Here is a 21,193-nt window from a genome sequence, read left to right as displayed (position 1 = left end):
TCCGGATAACTGGCCCGTCTGCTACAACTGCGGTATTCCAGGACATGTAGCGCGCTACTGTCGTCGCCGTGGATTCTATTTTAATGATGTTCAGCATTCTGGCAACCTATCTCGGCAATCAGAATCGCATGTGACACCTGATGCACATGATCCCCGCTCACGTCGACCAGACTTCAGCCGACGTCGATCTCCTTCCCCTTCATCCCGTCTTCTGTCTCCTTCCCCCATGCTTCGCCGTTCCAACCACGCCCAGGAGGAAAACTAACAGTCGCAGTTCCTGAGATAAGAGCTGCGCCACAGACGAAATTTCCAAGGCCTCATCTTCACCCTCTAACGAGATTGCCGTGTTTGTGGACGGTTTCGCCACAACTGCTCTTGTCGACACAGGTGCCGCTATTTGTATAATCAGTGAAGTGTTATGCCGCAAACTGAACAAAGTGACGATTCCACTGGTTGAAATTTCTTTACGCACAGCGAGTTCTCAACAAGTCCAACCTTCTGCCACATGCACTGCTCATGTTGTGATTCAAGGAGTGCTTTACAACGTTGAATTTGTCGTCCTTCCGCATGCATCTCATGAAATCATCCTGGGATGGAACTTTCTTTCCGCTAATCATGCGGTTGTCGACTGCGCTCGTGCTCAACTCGTTTTGTTTCCATTGAGCACGATGCTCATAGATCTCTCTCGCTTCCCCATAAAGGTTATCGTCGCCGCTGACGTCGTCATTTCTGCTTTTTCGGTCGCCGCGGTATCTCTTTTGTGCAACTCCGTTTCCGATTCAACTGCCCTCTTTATGCCGTCACAAGAATGCGCTCGTCGCCGGAAACTTGTCGTCCCGTTTGCCGTCATAACACTTGCCGATGGTTCCAGTGCCGTGTACGTGTGCAATCCGTTCCCTTGCCCGCTACCTTATTGCATGGCGAATGTATTGGGAGTCTTGACACTTATGATGACATGTTTTCTTTTGATGCCCGTTCTGATACGACGCTGATGTCCGTGCATGCTGTCACAGCTGCCACCGCGCCCTCACTACCTGCCGAAGACGTTCTGTTGCGCAGCGTAGACACCGGCCTTTCGCAAGACCAGCGCAATCAGCTCATTCAACTACTTGACCGTTTCCGCACCTCCTTTGACCACGGACAACCTCCCTTGGGACGCACGTCAGTTGTCGCTCACCATATCGACACCGGTCATCATACTCCACTTCGTCAGCGCCCCTACCGCGTCTCGCAGGCTGAGCATGACGTCATCACTCAACACGTCGACGAGATGCTGCAACGTGGTGTTATTCAGCACTCACACAGTCCTTGGGCTTCGCCAGTGGTCCTCGTGCGAAAAAAGGATGGCTCCATCAGGTTTTGCGTGGATTATCGTCGACTAAACAAGATCACACGCAAGAATGTTTATCCCCTGCCACGCATTGATGACGCCTTGGATTGCCTTCAAGGTGCGGAGTTTTTCTCTTCACTGGATCTGCGCTCTGGATATTGGAAAGTGCCAATGGCTGAACCAGACCGTCCAAAAACGGCGTTTGTGACTCCTGACGGCTTATATGAATTTAATGTAATGCCCTTCGGTCTTTGCAATGCGCCTGCGACTTTGGAAAGAATGGTGGACAGTGTCCTCAGGGGACTTAAATGGCACATATGTCTTTGCTATTTAGACGACATAGCTGTATTCTCGGCGAATTTAGAAACTCATTTTTCCCGTCTGGAACAAGTTCTGCAGTGCCTTACGGCAGCCGCGTTGCAACTAAACTTGAAGAAATGTCGTTTTGGCGCCCGCAAACTCGCAATTCTCGGCCACGTCGTTTCAAAAGAAGGAATATCGCCAGACCCTGCCAAACTGCGTGCCGTTGCCGAGTACCTCAAGCCTACTACCCTAAAGGAGCTTCGTAGATTCATAGGCTTGTGTTCCTATTTTCGGCGTTTCATTCGCAATTTTGCCTCTATATTTGCCCCCCTGACTCAGCTTCTCTCCCGTAGCATGGACCTCTCTGGCTGGAATACGATGACGCATTCACGGCGCTGCGCCGGCTACTCACGTCTCCGCCAGTTCTCCGCCACTTCGATCCCAATGCACCCACTGAAATTCACACGGATGCAAGCGGTGTCGGCCTCGGTGCCATTCTCGCTCAACGCAAGGATGGCTGCGACGAGTACGTTGTCGCCTATGCCAGCAGTACCCTAACGAAGGCAGAGTCCAACTATTCCGTCACGGAAAAGGAGTGCTTGGCAATCATTTGGGCTATAGGAAAATTTCGCACTTACCTTTACGGACGCCAGTTTGATGTTGTCACAGATAACCATGCCTTATGCTGGTTAGCGTCCATGAAAGATCCTACTGGCTGCCTCGCTCGTTGGGCTTTACGCCTTCAGGAATACGATATCCGTGTTGTTTATCGCTCAGGACGCAGACATTCAGACGCCGATGCACTATCCCGTTCTCCACTGCCTCCCGACCTTGTCTGCTTATCAACTGCCATTTGCGATTCGTCATTGTTGAGCATCACTGAGATGCCATCCGAACAGCGCGAGGTTTTTTGGATCAATTCTTTGCTCGACGTCCTCTCTCACAGTTCGTCAGAGACGACTTCACGCTCCCTCTCGTCAAGAAAGACACTTTGCTGTCCGTGAAGGCTTGTTGTATCACCGCAATTACGTGACGGACGGCCGTAGGTGGCTCCTTGACATCCCTCGTCATTTGCGTCCGGACATCTGCGCTGCCTTTAACGATGACTCCCAGTGTGGCCATGCTGGAGTATTTAAGACTTACTCTCGCCTTCGTCTAAGATACTACTGGCGCGGCTTGTATCGGCACGTTCGCCAGTGCGTTCGGTAATGCACCACGTGTCAACGATGCAAGACGCCTTTTCACCGCACTGCTGGCCCTTTGCAAACCTTAACCTGCCCAGCGAGACCATTCGACCGCATCGGAATTGATATTTATGGTCCTCTACCCAACACTCTTCGAGGCAACCGGTGGATTATCGTCGCCGTCGATCATTTGACACGCTATGCTGAAACATCTGCGCTGCCTGCTACCGCTGCAAAACACGTTGCGTCCTTTCTTCTTCAACATCTGATTTTGCGACACGGTGCACCTCGTGTATTACTGAGTGACCGTGGACGTGTGTTTCTCTCGAACGCCGTCAACGAGCTGCTCAAGGAATGTCGCACTGTCCATCGGAAAACCTCGGCATACCATCCTCAAACCAATGGCATGACAGAACGCTCTAATCGTACCCTTGGAGATATGCTTGGCACGTACGCCTCTGACAACCACACTAATTGGGACCAAGTGCTCCTTTTTTTCACGTACGCGTACAACTCTGTGCCACAAACAACCACTGGCTTTTCTCCTTTCTTCCTCCTGTACGGACGTGAGCCATCATGCTCCATGGACACCATTCTCCCTTACAGGCCTGATGTTTCCGAAGCGACGCCTGTTTCCGAAGCAGCTGCTTATGCCGAAGAGTGTCGTCAACTCGCTCGCTCATTTACCGCACAAGACCAATGGCGCCAGAAAACTGACCACGATTCCTCTGCGTCTAGTGTAACCCAGGAATGCTGGTTTGGCTCTGGGTCCCGTCTATTCCTCCTAGTCTTTCCCCGAAGCTTTCGTCGAAAAACCATGCCCCTACCGTGTGGTGCGACAAACATCTCCTGCCAACTATGAAGTTGAGTCCATTCATCCACCTTCGGACCAACGCTGCCGTGGGCGTGAAACAGCACACGTATCACGCCTGAAACCGTGCTATGACCCTCTTGTCGTGTCGTTTCCCTAGGTCGCCAGGTTGGCTCCTTTCTGCGCGGGGAGTAATTGTACCCAAGCATAGTGGCGCCAGCTCTGTGCCAGCGTGAAAAAAGACGTTGACGTCCGTGTATGGCTCGTGCTTGCCGGGTCCCTGCCTGTACCAGCTTGTTGCGGCTAACATTTCTCGAATAATAACCTGTGTTTTTACGCAACCTGTCTCGTTGCATTATATATATATATATATATATATATATATATATATATATATATATATATATATATATATATATATATATATATATATATATATATATATATATATATATATATATATATAATGCAACGAGAAAGGTAATGCAACGAGAACAATAACCAGCCTGCTCACGGCTGGTTATTTTTTCATCCGCTTTTCTTTCTTTTTATTTACAATTTATTGGTTCTAATAACTTCCCCTGTACGTTCCTTGGGATTACTGTCTGTTAGATCTCAATAATATTGTGCTAAAACACGGAAAAACGAGCCCTTAGGTATACACTTCTTTCCCTTATATATATATATATATATATATATATATATATATATATATATATATATATATATGTGTGTGTGTGTGTGTGTGTGTGTGTGTGTGTGTGTGATTTTTATTAAATTATATTGTCACTAGTACAAGTTCTGTAAGTATTGTTTCCATAGATGCTGGCTAGCTTGTGTGTGCCGCTGTTCAAAACTTGTTTTGCCGTTGATCGAATCAGTCTGACGTCCTTGTGTGGTGTTATCTACAGGTTGCAGTTACGGTGGGATGTGACATTGGTGGAAGTGCTGGGTAACAGTCTATGCACTGTTACCACGAGGGAGGTATCGGCCCCAACATCGACGCTTTGGTAGAAACAGCTGACTTTCAGCGCAGTTGGCGGCAACTAGGCCTACTACCCCAATTCGGCCCACTTCCAGAACACTCCAGAACTATGAAAAGTGCAACTACTGAAAGCCAGACTGAACAGACCGCGACTCCGCCATCTCCATGGCCACCAGCCTCTCGAACCTCAAAGCCATTCCTTGGGGAGCCCTACGAAGGCGTTGAAGACTGGCTGGACCAATGTGATCGGGTCGCCGTCGCAGACAAGTGGAACGAGCACCGGAAACTCTGGTATGTCTATTTTTACCTGGAGGATTCAGTGCGTATTTGGTTTGAGAACCACGAGGCTGCCTTGACAACCTGGCCAGTGTTTCACTTTTAGCTGCGGAACACGTATGGTAGCGATGACCGGAAGGAACAAGCAGAACGTATCCTCAATTCTCGCAATCAAAGACCAAATAAAAGCGTGGCCATGTTCGTTGAGGAGATGTTCCGTCTGTTTCGTCGAGCTGATTGCGCAATAGACGGAAGAAAAGCAGGTATGCTTTCTGATGCGGGGTGTCAAGGAGCAGCTGTTTGCTGGACTTGTGCGAAACCCAGCAGCTACCGTGGCGGAATTCCTCTGTAAAGCGACAACACTAGAGCGAATGCTAAGACAGTGGTCTTCGCAGTATGAGCGGTCGGGCAACCTGGCATGTCTGTCAGCACACTTGGCAACACCCAACGTCACGAGCGTGAGAGACCTCGCTGAGCTAGTTCATGGCATTGAACGTGACGAGCTGCAAAAGCTTCGCGCAGTGCCTTCGCAGCCTCAAGTGGCTGCTCTGACAGACGTCGTCCGGGAAGAGGTACGGCAACTGGTACGACCATTAGTGGCGCCTCCAGCCGAAGCTCCTCTGCTAACGTATGCGGAAGCTCTATGCATTCCTGCGCCGGCAGCCAGCTATTTCCCCCGACCCACCAGCCTGCAGACGCCGAAACACTTCTTGGGCCTACCTAACTATGAAAATTCACGACCGACTTGCCTGCAGATGCCGCAGTACTTCTCGGGCCCGCCACACTATGAGAATCTGCGACCACATGTGCGGAAATCTAGCGTGTGGCCTGCTTCCGACAATCGGCGACTTTGCTACCACTGTGGTGAGCCAGGTCACTTGCACCGGGAGTGGTCGTGTAGACAGATGGGCCTGCCTGACTTTCGGCCGGACGCTCGTCGACCCCGGGATGGGGAACGACCCCGCGCTATTGCAGAATACTTGGCAAGCCTACCGTCTCCGAATCTCCAGCGACGCCAATCACCCTATCCGTCTTCGCGACACTCTACGTCCTCGAATAAATACTCTACTTTCACCGATCTTGTTGCGGGACGATCCGCTAGGTCCCCAAGTCCACGCCGAGGAAACTAGGATCAGCAGTCTCCGGGGGTGGGACCGCTGTTAAGCTATCGTCAAAACAGCCTTCTCCGACTCATCCGCCGACCTTCGATGATTCCTTTCAGCCGACACTACTCATCGCCGATGGACCCGTTTTTGCTGACATTGTCGTTCTTGTCGACAATCATCTGGTAACTGATCTACTCGACACCGGTGCTGACTACTCAGTTATCAGCGCTGAACTTGTGGCTGAACTCAGGAAGGTTACGACTCCTTGGGGGCATTGACCAAACCTTCGGACAGCAGGAGGTCATCTCTTGACAGCAATCGGGAGATGCACCACAAGGCTGCAAATATGTGAGTTTACGTTCATTGCTTCTTTCGTTGCGTTTCCCGAATGCTCCCGGAACGTTATCCTTGGCATGGATTTCCTTCGTAAGCACGGCGCTGTTACAGATCTTCGAAACTGCCTCGTAAGGTTTGCTGACGACTATGCTCCCAAGCCTAGGGATACCAATCCGCAGAGGACTGTGCTTCACATTGTCGACGACACCGTCACACTTCCCCCACGAACCAGTATGTTCGTTACCATACAGGGCGACATAGATCATGACAGTAGTGGTATCGCTGAAGCCAACTTTTCGGCGTATTTGTCTCAGCAAATCTGCGCTGCCCACGGCATAATCCAATTTAAAATTGGGATGACCGAGTTGTTGGTCACCAATCTTAGTGGAGCATACCAACATTTGGCCTAGCGAACAACTATCGCTCATTTCGAACCCATTGACGATGAAGCGTGTACGACGATTGCCCATATTTCTGCAGCCGTTGAAAATGACACAGCGGTAGCCGATACAGCCGATGTCAATCCGAAGCTGTCATGTGTGCAGAAAGAGCAAATACGTGGTTATTCTCCGCATGTTTAGCGACTGGTTCACGTCTACCTCCAAGATAATGCAAACGCCAACCATAAAGCACCGAATTGTCACAGACCATGCTGAACAACCCATACACAGCACGCCTACCTAGTATCACAAAAGGAATAACAGGCAATACGATCTCAAGTGAAGCAGATGTGCGAAGACGGCGTAATCCAACCCTCAAACAGTCTATGGTCGTCCCCCGTCGTGCCAATAAAGAAGAAGGACGGCGCTCTTCAATTTTGCGTCGATTACCGCAAAGTCAACAAAGTGACAAAGAAAGACGTTTATCCTCTTCCACGCATCGACGACTCACTAGACCACCTCCGACATGCCCTATACTTCTCCTCCATAGATTTACGCTGCGGCTACTGGCAGATCGAAGTTGATGAATGCGACTAAGAGAAAACAGCATTCATAACGCCTGATGGTCCGTACGAAATCAAGGTGCTGCCCTTTGGTCTGTGTTCTGCTCCTGCGACATTGCAGAGGATGATGGATACAGTGCTGTCCGGTCTCAAGTGTGAAGCATGCCTTCTTTACATAGACGACATCGTTGTCTTCTCGCAAACGTTTGAGCAGCACTTGCAGCGACTTAGATATGTGTTTGTTGCAATTCGCACGTTAGGCCTATCACTGACACCAGAAAAATGTCATTTTGGTTACAACGAAATAAAGTTCCTCGGACACCTTGTTAGCCACGATGATATTCGGCCCGACGCAGACAAAACATTCGCTGTTGCAGATTTTCCACCACGTGCCAACAAACGTGATAAGCGCCGATTTTTAAGTGCATACTACAGACATTTTGTGCAAAATTTCGCAAACATTGCCGAACCCCTCACTCGTCTGACAAAAAAGATGTTCCCTTTGCGTGGGGCCCTCAGCAAAGACGCGCTTTCTCCGAGCTCCAGCAGCGTTTCCAGACTGAGCTCTTACTCGGACACTATGACGAAGGTGCCGACACTTAACTACACACAGACACCAGTAACATCAACCTTGGTGCAGTCCTCGTCCAGCAGCAAGGCGGCTTCTAACGTCCTATTGCTTATGTGAGCCAAATTTTATCATCTGTGGAGGCGAACTACACAACCACTGAAAAGGGGTGCCTAGCTGTTGTCTGGGAAATAGCTAAATTGAGACCGTACCTGTATGGTCGCTTGTTCAGAGTTGTTACCGATAATCATGCGCTCTGCTGGTTGGCGAACCTCAAAGACCTTTCCGGGCGTCTGGCCGGGTGGAGCTTACGCCTTCAGGAGTTCTATTTGACAGTCGTGTACAAGTTTGTCCGGAAGCATACTGACGTGGACTGCCTTACCGAGCTCCTTTTATGACAGCGTCAGGTGATCACGATCTCGACGGCCGTTTTTCTGCGCCGTTGGTGTATCTGACTTGGCTGAACAGCAGAAGAACGATTCTGAGCTTTGACAATTTATCGAATATTTTGAAGGCCGCAGGCTGCATCCACCACCAGCATTTGCATGCTCGCGATCATCGCTCTGCATTCGCAGAAATATCCGATATAAACGAAACTTCGACCCTTACGCGACTGAGTATCGGCTCGTTGTCCCGCTAGCGTTACTAGCCGATGTCTTGTCCGCCTGTCACGATGAGCCTTCCTTAGGCCACTTAGGATTCAGACGTACCTTGGCCCGGATTCGCAAACACTACTACTGGCCTAAGCTCAATCGCGACGTGAAGCATTACGTGAGAACTTGTCACGAGTGCCAGCACCGTAAATCACCACATCAGTGCCCAGCCGGCCTTTCGAAGCCCGTCGCTCCTACAACACAACCCTTTCAACAAATTGGCATGGATCTGATGGGACATTTTCCCCAGTATCGTGACGGCAACCGCTGGATTGTAGTCGCTACTGATTACATGACGCGCTACTACAAAACGAAGGCATTACAACGTGGCACCGCGATTGAGACTGTCCACTTTTTTTATGAAGAACATCATCCTCCGACATGAAGCACCAGCAGTTGTCATAACTGATCGTGGCACAGCTTTTACCACCCGGATGATACAAGACGTCATGCAGCTTAGCGGAACAGTACACCGAAACACTGTGGCATACCACCTACAAAGGAATGGCCTTAAAGAGCGACTAAACAAGACGATCGCCGACATGCTATTCATGTACGTTGACCAATACCACAAAAACTTGGATGACATCGTCCCATACGTCACGTTCGCTTACAACACCGCTGTGCAAGAAACAACTGGATTCACACCATTCCGGTTGCTTCACGGCAGGGAGGTCACTGCAATACTGGATGTCATGCTTCTACCAGACAGGCATCAGATAAGTGTCAAGACGAACGAATTTATCAGAGTAGCCCATGCAGCTCGTAAGCTTGCAGTCGAACGAGTCCATAAGCGAGAACGCATGGGCTCGCTGTGGTACAACGCTCGTCGTCGTGGTCTCTTATCAACCCGGAGAACGACTATGGTTGTGGACTCCCATTCGACAACGGGGCCGGTCGGAAAAGCTGTTACACCACTATTTTGATCCCTATAGAGTTATCCATCGTCTCAGCAAAGTGAACTACGAAGTTCGTGACGAGGACATGGCTCGTATATCCCGCCGTTCACAACAGCCACACATCGTCTATGTTTCGAGAATGAATCTGTTTTATCAACGCTGACTATTCGTCAAACTTCCTTGAGTGGACTTACAGTGATTGTGGACACCCTCTTGTGTTCTGCTTATCGTATGTATTTTATTTTCGTCTGGTAATTATGTCGTGACATCGGGACGATGTTTTTGGGAAGGGGGGTAATGCCCATAGTACAAGTTCTGCAAGGAATGTTTCCCTAGATGCTGGCAGGCTTGTGTATACCGCTGTTCAAAATATGACGAAGATGTCCTTGCGGAGACGACGATAACGTTTTATTACCGTTGATCGAATCAGTCTGACGTCCTTGTGTGGTCTTATCTACAGATTGCAGTTACGGTGTAACGGGACAATATATAGTGTTCTGCATGGGGTATACAGACCATTTCTGAACGTGGCGCGTGAATGTACAGGGATGGGGGTTCAAGTGTTTCCAGGCCACGCTTAATTCATAGCAATATTGGGATAATAGTCTGCGAACTTCAGACCCCTTTCGCTGAAAATGTGCGGAAAATAGAATACTCAACATTTCACTAGTTCTTCGAAGGGACAGAAAACAAAAAAATGTTTTGCTATGACCGCGTTGATACTTCCCGAGACCAAATTTGTCATGTATGCTTGCTATGTCTCCGTCGCATTGGTACCATCAGGAATCGTAACAGCAGGTACGACCTCGAGCTGCAAGTTTCGAGCTGCTTGCCGTTCTTCTCGTGACATTGCAATTAGTTGCATTGTCACGAGGTAGCATTCATATTTTCGCCCTTTTCGTGACACAAGGCACATTGATGATTGATTTATATGTGGGGTTTAACGTCCCAAAACCACCCCATGGTTATGACAGACGCTGTAGCGGAGAACTTCGGAAATTGCGACCACCTGGGGTTCTTTAAAGAAGCCCTGAAACACTTCTTCAAGTAACCATAGAATGAATTCACTGGAAGAGCTTATTGCCTCAAAAATTAAATGGCGCAAACATTTTAAGAATCTGTCGAGTGCGAATGGAGTTGCAAAGGTTTGTCGCATGCTGCAATTGCATTCTCTCTTCTGTCATACCGACGGCAGCGCTGGAAGCTGATCAGGAGGGATGGCACAGCCACAGAAAAACGTCACGCGCGTTTCGCAACCTTGAGCACTTTTTCTCCTTTTTTTTCTCTTCGAATGCGCGGCTTTGTCAGTGTGATCGCGCGTGCACGAGTAGACATGTAGTGGCCTCCCGCGGCGATCTCTGTAACCACCAAGCGCGCCATGTTAAAATGAGCCAATGGCTGATAGATGGGTCATTTACGTGTAATTTTTGGGCATATAACGTGATTTGTCGAGAGAAGAGAAAGCAATTTTTAGCTGACTTCGATAATTTATGGTGAATTCAAGGCCGCGTGCTGCGCTATAGTATTTTGCGCATGTTGTCGGGAGCCTTTTCTACCGATCGGCAGTGTTTCCTGGCCATGCTCAAAAAGTGTTGCAGTACCCCTTTTACGTTCACCCAAACCTGACCACAAGGGTCTACAGCATTTTAACCTCCGACAAAAATGCAGTCGCCGCAGCCCGGATTCAATCTCCCAACCTGCGGGTGAGCAGCCGAGTACCTTAGCCACTATACCACCACGGTGGGGCAACACAATGCGCAATAAACGCCCAACTACCTATGTGAGGACACGTTTCCTTTTCGTGGTAAACCGATTCCTAAAAACAGGGATCAGCCACACTATTCTTTTTTTCTATAAGAAGGTCCTTTTGTTTAAGTACACAGGGCATTAGGCGGCCCTGAAACAAAAAATGAATTTTTTAGAGGTCAAAGTTCCTAAAGCCATTGGTCTGTCCTTCCTCTATGACTGGTTCGTAACCACCTTTTCAAACTGCCCATGCACTACTTCCTCCTTGAAACTTCCCAGTACGCCCCATCACCGATCCACCACTTCACCGATCATAAACCACCTTTGCAAACAAGAACAAGAAAATACAAGTTGTTTTCTTTAATATACGCGCAGTCCTACGTCTTTCTAATGATGCATAGGGCTAACTTTCACAGCAGAGCTAAGGTTTACCAATGATCTCCGCCTCTCAAGCTTCGCCCACTAATCATCATTCATTCCTTGAATATGGCGTGATTTTTTTTTCTGGTTAGGGACGCACAGGTCACCGCAGCATTTGTAAACTGTGAAATATGTAGTTGAACTTTCCTGGGAAATCAAGAAGTTTTTATAAATGCGGTATCAGAGCATGTTTTACTTTATCTCACTGGGTTATTAATTCACTTATTTTGTAGTTCTTCATACTGTGTAGCCTAACAGACAGAAATTGGAAGTCATAAAACACTCATTGCGCAAGCGTCTTGGATATGCCTTACCTAATCTTAGGAACGTTCCTTGCTCGTCAAATGGTTGCCGCTTTCCCTGGAACGAGAAAAGCATTTCCAGGGCTGCTGCGCAGACTTGTTCTGCGTGGTCTTCTCGCCGTTCAGGCGCTCCACTCACGAGCATGTAAACTTGACCAACAGTTTCCACCTGGGAAAAAACGCCAAACTTGCGCGTAAGGCACAGCATAGTCACAGCGAAAGCTAGAAGAGTGGCTTTTCAGGATCTTTTCGGAACACTCATTGGGTATCTACTGCAAGCACACGTGCTTGGTACCCACTAGGGCATTATTCATAAATTTATTTGGGTAGTAGGCTTGCATTCGCTATGCTTTTTTTTGTCATTCTTCTGAGAAGCGTGTCATCCGCTAAACACTTGCAAAAAATTTTGTGCCAATTGTTCATGGAGTGGCTGATGACAATAAGGAATTGTGGCTGAAGTGGGTATGCGGGGAACAAGAAGAAGCATTTGTAATGGGTTGGAGTATTGGACGGCCCACTCATTACGCTATTTGCATTGTACGATGACTGCTTGTTCTTTCGCTGTTTTAAAACGCTTTATAAGTCGTAATAATGCGATTGCTTTCCCGACATCAAGCCTGCCTAAGGCAAACTTGACAAGTCACAAGCACCAGTGTACCTCAGTTGTATAATACTGGGCTGGAACCCAGTGGACTCGGGTTCGATCCCCACTGTGTCATTGGTGCTAGGTCATACGTGCCTAAAGAAAGTTTGATGACAAGTTACAAGCACCAGTGTATCTCAGTGTAGAATACTGGGCTTGCATCCAGAGGACCCGGGTTGTAGCCCCATTGTTTCATTAGTGCTAGGTTTTTTCTTCTAATTATGTGCGAAGCGGTTACGGACACCAGTGGCAGCAGTGGCGCCGGACAACTTTGCGTGACCCGAGTTGTGATCTGATAACCGCTTTCGCTCTAATATTAGACTCAGTCCTGAGCAGCAGCACAGTACCGTCATTTTTATGACACTTGTTTGTAATTTTATTTATTTCTTACACCAAACAGTTCTCTAATAAATAGCTGGTTAATCAAAGATTTTCTGCGCTATTCTAAATCAATCCTTACGTTCGGCTAAGTAGGAACGTGTGATTAAAGATTTTGTGCATTTTGCATGGTACGTGGCTTTAAAAAAACATGCGTGCGTGGGCGTGTGTTTGTGTTCGGCACTCCACGTAGACGCACCTTGAACACGTGGTAGCGATCCGTGATAAGATCGAAGAGAGAAAATGTTGCGTTCACCCAGCTGACAACTTGCATGGGGCTCAAATGCCGGCAGGCCATGGGAAAGTTGACCAGTTCACTGAAGAGCACCGTCACGCTGTCGAACGTCTGTGCAATTGAAGGTAAATATGTGAAAGGAGTTATACTTTAAAGCACTCGTCTTGTACAGGCGAATAATCGCTAGTCATGAGGCTATGTCTGGCAATAGGCATAAAATAAAAGCACGCGGCCCTTATCCACAGCAATAAAGTTTTAATAACTAGTAAACTATTAGAAAAATTTTAGAGACATAAATATTCCGAGTGTTTAGGCAACGCTGCTCTCGGGGAAATGAGGCGGCCTTAAGTTAACTGGGTAATTCATTATATGTAGGTCTTCGCAAAATCCCCATATGATTATGAAAGACGCTGTAGTGGAGGGCACTGACAATTTCAACCACCTTGGCGAACGCTGCACGGGATGTTCGCGAATGCTACACCGAAGGAGTTGAGGCACGAAAAGAGTTAAGGTCACGCAAGTTCCCGTCGGCGCGTATACTGAGATTGAAGGCAGCGTGCATGGTGAGTCCACCGATTTTAACCGCTGCCTTGCCTGTAGTGGCGCACGAGACCTACGCGTTGTGCGAGTATGGGGAGGCAGTGTTGGTGTAACGGTTGTAGGCGTTTATAGTGAGCCGCAGAACAAATGTCGCGACATAACCCGCCACGCAAATTGGCAAAATTTTGAGTAGGTTGGAATTGGGTGTCCATAGTCGGCAGATGAGTTCGCAAACAACTTCGAACTGCTCCTCTTTGGGGAGCCGCATCATTTTTCTGTAGGCGTCACCAGTCATCGGTGCAACGACTTTTTGCCACCACTAAGTTATCCTCAGGGGCTCTTAGCAAGCCTTCGTTGCCGTTACGCATTTGGGAATCCTGAGAGCTATCTGCGCACATCTGAAAGCATATGTCACGCAGATGGTGCACGTCGAACTTGCTGTTATATTCCGATCTCCTCAGAACCGTGGCGTCAACATTTACGGCGTACATATGCTCAAAAGCGTTGTTGTCCAAAATGTACACTTTCCAGCGGAAAGTAAGAAACAGTGTAACCACTTCGCGCTTGTACTTTAGTGAGTCATCAATGGAGTAGCAGAGGTAATGAATGTCGGCTGGATCACGGTGATTTTGGTGGGAGTGGAGATCACAAAGCGATGCAAGGTCTGCCAAGCATACGTCTTCCAAGTTGTCGGGGCGGTCTTCGTACCTCCGCATCACACCGAATTTTTGCACATCCGTTGACGCCACCTCGATTCCGGCTACTTCTATTAGCGCACGTGTTTTGTGAACGCATGTACGTTCTTCCGGAAGGCATGTGCAAAATACAAGATACGTCTACTTGACTCTGACATATCATGTTGGAGCAATGTCCAAGCAGCTTCCTGAGCACTCATCTCAACAGCCCTCCGTATTCGAATGCCAAGTACACGCAGCGCCTGGCGATAAGAGATGTTCGGAATGTGTGGCAAAGTGTCCAAGGCTGCTTTGTGTAGACTTGAGACTCATCTATGAGACTTATGCATGTAATCTACACCGTAAGTCACACACGAGTACGCATCCAGGATTATCTGGTGGTCTATGTTTGAGCCCAGCACAGTGGCGACTCACGGGTTGAATACGTCGATTCATTTTTGCTGCACTGCTCCTTAAATGAACAAGGGCAGGCACATAATGCCAGTGCGAAGCACGGAGATGCATAATGTTCAAAGAATGTGACTGCGTGGTGGTGAATGAATTGGTTGATATTGTCGTGTTCTTTACTTTCTAGAGCGACATGCATCTGCAAGAAGCGCTCTTTGAGCGTCACGCGTCACGTGGCATCAGAATCGTCTTGTGTGGGCAGATAGGGAAGCAGATTTGTGAGTTTTCAGTGGCCCATAAAAGAGCGCCCCAACGGCAAGGAGCATTTCCGCGTTTGTAGCGATTGTGCGTGTGTTGGTGTAGTTGAGTACGAATGCAGGGCGAAAAAGAGGTATTGAGAGACACGAGGTGCGTTGCGAGAGGGACAATTTCAGGCATGTCAGGAGAGACGGTTTCGTCAGGTGCGTTTTCCGGCCAGAGCAAGATGTGAGTGTGCGGGCTTCCCCGGTGCTGGACTTCAATTCGCTTGAAGTAGTGTCTGATGCGGTAAGGTCTGAAAGGTGAGCGAGCGGGGCCACGCAGGATGTTTAGGATCACGCACACGAGCCTGTGAAAGTAAATGACGCATACTAATAAGGGATCACTGTTGACGAGCTGAGCACAGTAGATTTATCTCATTTCCTACACCTGCACTTCTAAGGCAGGATCTTGATAACGCAAAAGTTCGAGTAGAGTGAACAATCTCAGCCAATGACCGTCTTAGGCCTCAGTCCGGCACTCGTAGAGGATCACCGTCTTCAAATGCCAGATGAACAGCGTACTGCCATCCAGGTCTCTCCGTTTCTACGAAACGTCCATCCTCAGCACAACGTAGAAAGGCGCCGGGCTAGGGCCATTACACTTCTGAAGAACATCAGGAAGGATCTTCATTCAGTGTGTTTTGTCGATGCCGCTCAGTACTGTTAATCAGCTAGGTGTTTTGTTATTTCCGCCAATCACAAGGGTTCTATTATCAATGCTGCGTCATTTAGGGACTCTACTCCCTCAAGAGCCAAACAGTTGGCTGTTTCCCTTGCCCTTTTGGATGACAGTAGATCGCAAATCTTCAGCGACTAGAGGTCAGAGGTCAAGGCTTTCGCCTCTGGTTTCGCCTTAACTACTTGAAAATAGGACACTTTCTCCACATACCATTACCTCGTTTCCTGCACATCTCGAACCCCTACTGGACTGTCAAGTAAACCTGAATGACACTGCTCACTCCCGGGCGCACGCACTAACCCTCCGCGCTGGGGAGGACGTAGGTCCGCAGGTTGGCAGTGAGATGTTTAGGGACGCTTTGCTTGCATTCAGTGAAGTGGCTGAACACTAACAGTTGAGTAGGCAGTCATTTGCTCCTCCGCACAACAAGTTGTCTGGACTTCACGCCATCACGTTTAGAATGCTCCAGACCAGGTCCTATCGAAGCTTATTTTTCTTCAGCATAGTCTCCTCAGAGGCTTTTGACTCCACTTGTCCTGATTGTGGTGAGGTTAGTGACTAAGCACATATGCGCTCTGGCAGTGCCCCTCGTTACGGGACCCAAGTCGGCCCACTGAAGACGATTGGGAATCTGCCTTACGAAGTTCAGAGTTGCTTCCACAACTGTGGGCTGTCCAGAGAGCCCATGATGCGACGGTGAGGCTAGGCCTCCCCGTTCCTACGTGGGACCGGCCCGCGACGTTGCTTTAAAAGAGTATCGTTTCTCAGGACCCAATAAAGTTCTTTGTCTGTCTGTCTGTCTGTCTGTCTGTCTGTCTGTCTGTCTGTCTGTCAATGCATCTCTGAGGCTCATAGCGTGAGAAACGCAGTTTCTTGTCAAGTTAGAGTATCATAGCAAAGACTTCTTTCTTGCGATGCTTCCAGTAGTAGGCAGTACTGGGAACGCCCTACATATTGGTCATGTTTTGGTCAACCGAATCTTGTATGAAGTGGTTGTCTTCAAGAATTTCACGTGTGATTTTATAGGTGGCGTCGACGCGAAATGTGATGGCCAGGTCACGACTTCCTCTAAATCGGAGCACCTTCATTGCTATGAACAGGATGTGGTGAGGTGACACACGGTGATGGTCTTTGTGACGTACCTCACTGGTGGCATACGTAAAGGGTGTGGGATGCGCTTTTGATTTAACGTGCCAGGGCACTCCCAGGTATATTTGAGAAAAGAAGAGCTCTACCGCTCTTTCCTCATACACAATGCTGAGAGGCTGTTTGTGTTCACCTGGAGCTATGGTGAGGTAGCGCTCTTCGTCCCATACCGCGAACTGTTCGAATGCATTAAGCGCCACACAGGCATCAACAGGATTTTGTACATTGGGACAGTGGGGAATCTTTCATCAGAATCCTCAAGCAGCTGGAATACATCGTCGTCAGGAAGAGGATCTAAAGAAGAAGGGTCAAGAGTGACACCAATGTATTTCTACAATGTACTTCGACACAACACAACGAGCCAGGGTTTCAACTCTGATTTTTTCACAACACCAGATAGGTAAGTTGTCTTATTTAGAAGCTTTTGCTTAATGTGAACATTGATGGTTTGGCACCCCGCCACGGTGGTCTAGTGGCTAAGGTACTCGGCTGCTGTCCCGCAGGTCGCGGGATCGAATCCCGGCTGCGGCGGCTGCATTTCCAATGAAGGCGGTAATGTTGTATGCCCGTGTGCTCAGATTTGGGCGAACGTTGAAGAAGCCCAGGTGGTCGAAATTCTCGGAGCCCTCCACTACAGCGTTTCTCATAGTCATGTGGTGGTTTTGGGACGTTACAGCCCACATATCATCATTGATGGTGTGGTCTACGTGGACGTTTCGCGGCAACGACTTGATCATTGTATCTCCGTCGAGAGGAACGTTAAAAAAAACTGACAACAAATTTACTTATGTCGAGATTTTTGCATCAAAAAGTGCCTATTGACCCCATAGTAGCCATTCGTGGCCTATAATGCAACTGAAGGACGAATAACTTTCACATATATAGACTTTTATTGCTGGAGTCTATCACGATTCAAAATGAATGTCAATGCCGTCATTTTTATTGCTGGGAGATCTACCAGTGGCACTACCTCGTGGTCCCCTTCATACCAAGCCACAGCTGACCACTTCTCCATGGAAAAGAGTGACGTCAAGCCATGCTGCCCCCCAAACATTTCGTCTGCTAGGCGCATACACTTCGTCATGCCTTGTCACCTGCATTGCCGTCGTCACCGTACGAAATGTCGACTAGTGTCAGCAAGCGCCGCTGTCGCCTTGTGACGGTTTCGTGCTCTCGCATTGCTGCATCTTCCCGCCGAGCTCAATGTTCAGCCGTTTCCTGCTCTCAAACTGCCGGGTCTTGTCGACGCTGTCGCTACGCCTCAGCCTCGTACTCTTATGCTGAGATATCCTTCATAATGTTGAGCACAGAACAAGACTGGGTGAGGACTTTTAAAAGCTCCGAGCTCTCAGTCCAATACTCGGAAGTCCAGGAGGCTTGCGAACGTGTGGAGGGCCACGGTCTTCCAACCCCAGCGTGGACGCGGCCAGCAACTGCGGTGGACCCCTCTTAGGGGGGTGGGGGTGTCTGATCAGTTCTACAGAGCCAAAAAAGTTCATTTCACTTCACTTCGTCTGCTTCGTTCTGTCTCACTGCCGGTTCTTTTCGTCACTGTCACCTTGCCTCAGCTTCGTGCTCTAGCACTGAGACATCCTCATGGTGGGCGCGCCGTTTGGCCGCTTCGTGCTGTAAAACTGCAGGGTCTTGCCGTCGCTGTCGCTTCGCCTCAGCCTCGCCTTCCCGCAAGACCGCGTCCGGGCGCCTTCGGAGTTGAGCTGCAGCACGTTGTTTTTGCGTCTGGACACGTATGCAAGCCCGTCTTGTTTCAGCACGAGTAGTGTTTTGTTGGAGCTGTTCGGGCGGTGTTCGGATGACACCCAGCGGCATGACAGCACGAAGCGGCTCGTGATGGACGTGCTGCAACGCTGCATAAACATCAGCCCACTGGCAGCAACTACTGTGGCTAGTAAGAGTTGGCTCTCCGGGAGGGCAGGGGTAGCATAGATGACCTTGAGTACTGGAGCATTCTCCGCGATGGTGACGAGGGCACGATGGCATCACCGTGAAAGGTGATTTATCAGCGGAATGCACTGCAGCGGCTCTCCGTACGTCAGCACCACATTCGGTGCGGTGGTTTCCAAAGCGACTCGTTTAGTGCGTGGGAGGCTAAGCTGCGTGGCGTTTTGTTCTGTTGAAAATGACAGCTTGAAGTGTTGTTGCACCTAACGTGTATATGATAACCACTGCCTGAAACATAGCACCATTTCAGACGTCAAAACAAAGTATTGCAACACAGGGCATAAATTACGTGCCGGACATTTTCTACAACGTTACATTTGGTGAGTTTATATGGTAAGCGCCATATGGTCAATGTAGGTAAGATGCCATGGTCTTGCGAGAGCGTCATTACAGGCATGTTTCACAACACTGTGGCACACTTGTGCATGCGTGGAAATACATTGAAAAGAGGCAGCTGAACACATGCGGCTGTAGTGGCTTTGCAAACACTCGTACGTATAAGTGCGCATGAGCATACATACACCTTGGTTTTTTGAAGCCTGAAATTTTTTAATGTGCGCGAAGGCCATCGCCGACGTATGCGGGCGAAGTAAAATGTGCACGATTGGTAAGCCATATGCATACACAAGCATAAAGGCGATTGCGGTATTGGTTTGTTTACGGCCGTAAATACATGAGGCGGTGAGAACACTCTACAGAGAATTACGTGGCACGCATGCAGTTTTTTTGCGGTACCACACGTTTCAGAGCCTTCCCCTGCGTGTCAGGCTGAAATGACTTATGACAAACTGTACAGAGCCTGCAAAGCGTGCATAGCCGCTGGATACCTAGCTGTGTCTCAAGAAGCTTTTTCATTGGCTATTTAGACTCGTGCGCATGTTAAGTGTAGTTCATGACTGTCGCAGGGATTATTGCACAAAATCAGTTTCAACGAAAACGTGAAGCAATGAATACGATAGCGACAACTTGCAAAGTTATACGAAGTCAGGCTGGCAGTCAACTAATTCTGATCCGATCTCACGTAACTCTACAAAACGCTTGTGTAAGAGAACACGGTGGCTCCAGCTACACTTTTGGCACTGTTTTTTTTTTGTTGAGAGCGCAGTCCGTAGAAGGTCCCGGCCGCTGTGGGGACACAAGCCATGCACTAGTCGCTACCATCACAGTACGCCCCCCCCCCCCTTGTTTGCTCACGAGATAGACACGCGTGCAGAGGACCCCGGCTAGAAAGGCGATGTTTCTTCCTCAGAGAGAGGAGGCCAGCGCATCTTTCCCTGCAATATATATATATATATATATATATATATATATATATATATATATATATATATATATATATATATATATATATATATATATATATATATATATATATATATATATATATATATATATATATGTATATATATATATATATGTATATATATATATATGTGTGTGTGTGTGTGTGTGTGTGTGTGTGTGTGTGTGTGTGTGTGTGTGTGTGTGTGTGTGTGTGTGACTTAGAGGAGAGGAATGGTTAGAAGTGGAACATGGTGTATGAGCCGGCCACGGTTCTCTATCATCATAGCATCAGACATGTCGAGAGGATGAAGACCTGGCAGCCATTTCACTAGCCACGCATCATCAATCAAGCCCTCAACACGACGCCTGTGGACTGCATAAGCGGATCCTCGTTGCATGCTGTGGCTAGCATCCCGGCATCATCACTGACAGACCTCAACACCCCGAACTACACAGGATCAGCGGACGAGTGCCCCGTAGAGGACTTTTTCAACCTCTTTAAATGCCCTGTTATCGCTGTGTCATAGATCGAACGCGAGATGGTCGCCAACTTCAACGAATACATCAGCGGTGAGGCATTTAGGGTTTATCTGACACACATATTCGAAAACAATAAATCATAAAAAACAATCAGAGAAGAAATGACCGTTTAGTTTCGAAAATACAATGAAGACTTGATTATAACGCCTCAGCTGGAAGCTTTTCAGCTCGCCCATCACAGTAAATAGAAGTCTTCCCGCAATAAGCGTACTTTCCAAACAAAACCTCAGAAAAAATTTTTAATCCATGTACCATCATACGATTATTCTGAATTAACGTCACGCATTTGAACACCGACGATGAACTTGCACGTCCAAACAGACTAGGTAAAGCCTCCGTATAACGTACAAAAGAAATCTAGACCACTTAACTAAAATATTGAACCTTAGCGGGCTTTCCCACGGGCAATAAAATCGGCATTTTCAAGGTGTTCACTGCACCATAACACTCCAGGTGTTAGTGAACCACCCGAATCACTTGATGCTTCGAGTCGCACACATGGGCCACATGGCTTCTGACGTTTGATGGCATTTACGCGTGACGAGC

At 48.4% G+C, this 21,193-nt stretch overlaps 1 protein-coding gene across 1 annotated transcript in view; it reads right to left on the bottom strand.

Moving 5' to 3' along the window:
• LOC119176992 (soluble guanylate cyclase 88E-like) overlaps positions 1–21,193 on the bottom strand; it is a 165,572-nt gene that overhangs the window by 57,427 nt on the left and 86,952 nt on the right. Inside the window, exons 8-9 of the mRNA XM_075878395.1 lie at positions 13,083–13,229; positions 11,875–12,031 (exon numbers count right to left, since the gene is read on the bottom strand). Of these exons, the coding sequence (XP_075734510.1) occupies positions 11,875–12,031; positions 13,083–13,229 (304 nt within the window). The remainder of the gene's footprint in view (positions 1–11,874; positions 12,032–13,082; positions 13,230–21,193) is intronic.

The sequence above is a fragment of the Rhipicephalus microplus genome, chromosome X, assembly GCF_043290135.1.
Source record: "Rhipicephalus microplus isolate Deutch F79 chromosome X, USDA_Rmic, whole genome shotgun sequence".
Classification (NCBI taxonomy): domain Eukaryota; kingdom Metazoa; phylum Arthropoda; class Arachnida; order Ixodida; family Ixodidae; genus Rhipicephalus; species Rhipicephalus microplus.
The sequence above is the reverse complement of the archived record's forward strand: the minus strand, read 5'-3'. Positions and strand labels throughout refer to the sequence as shown.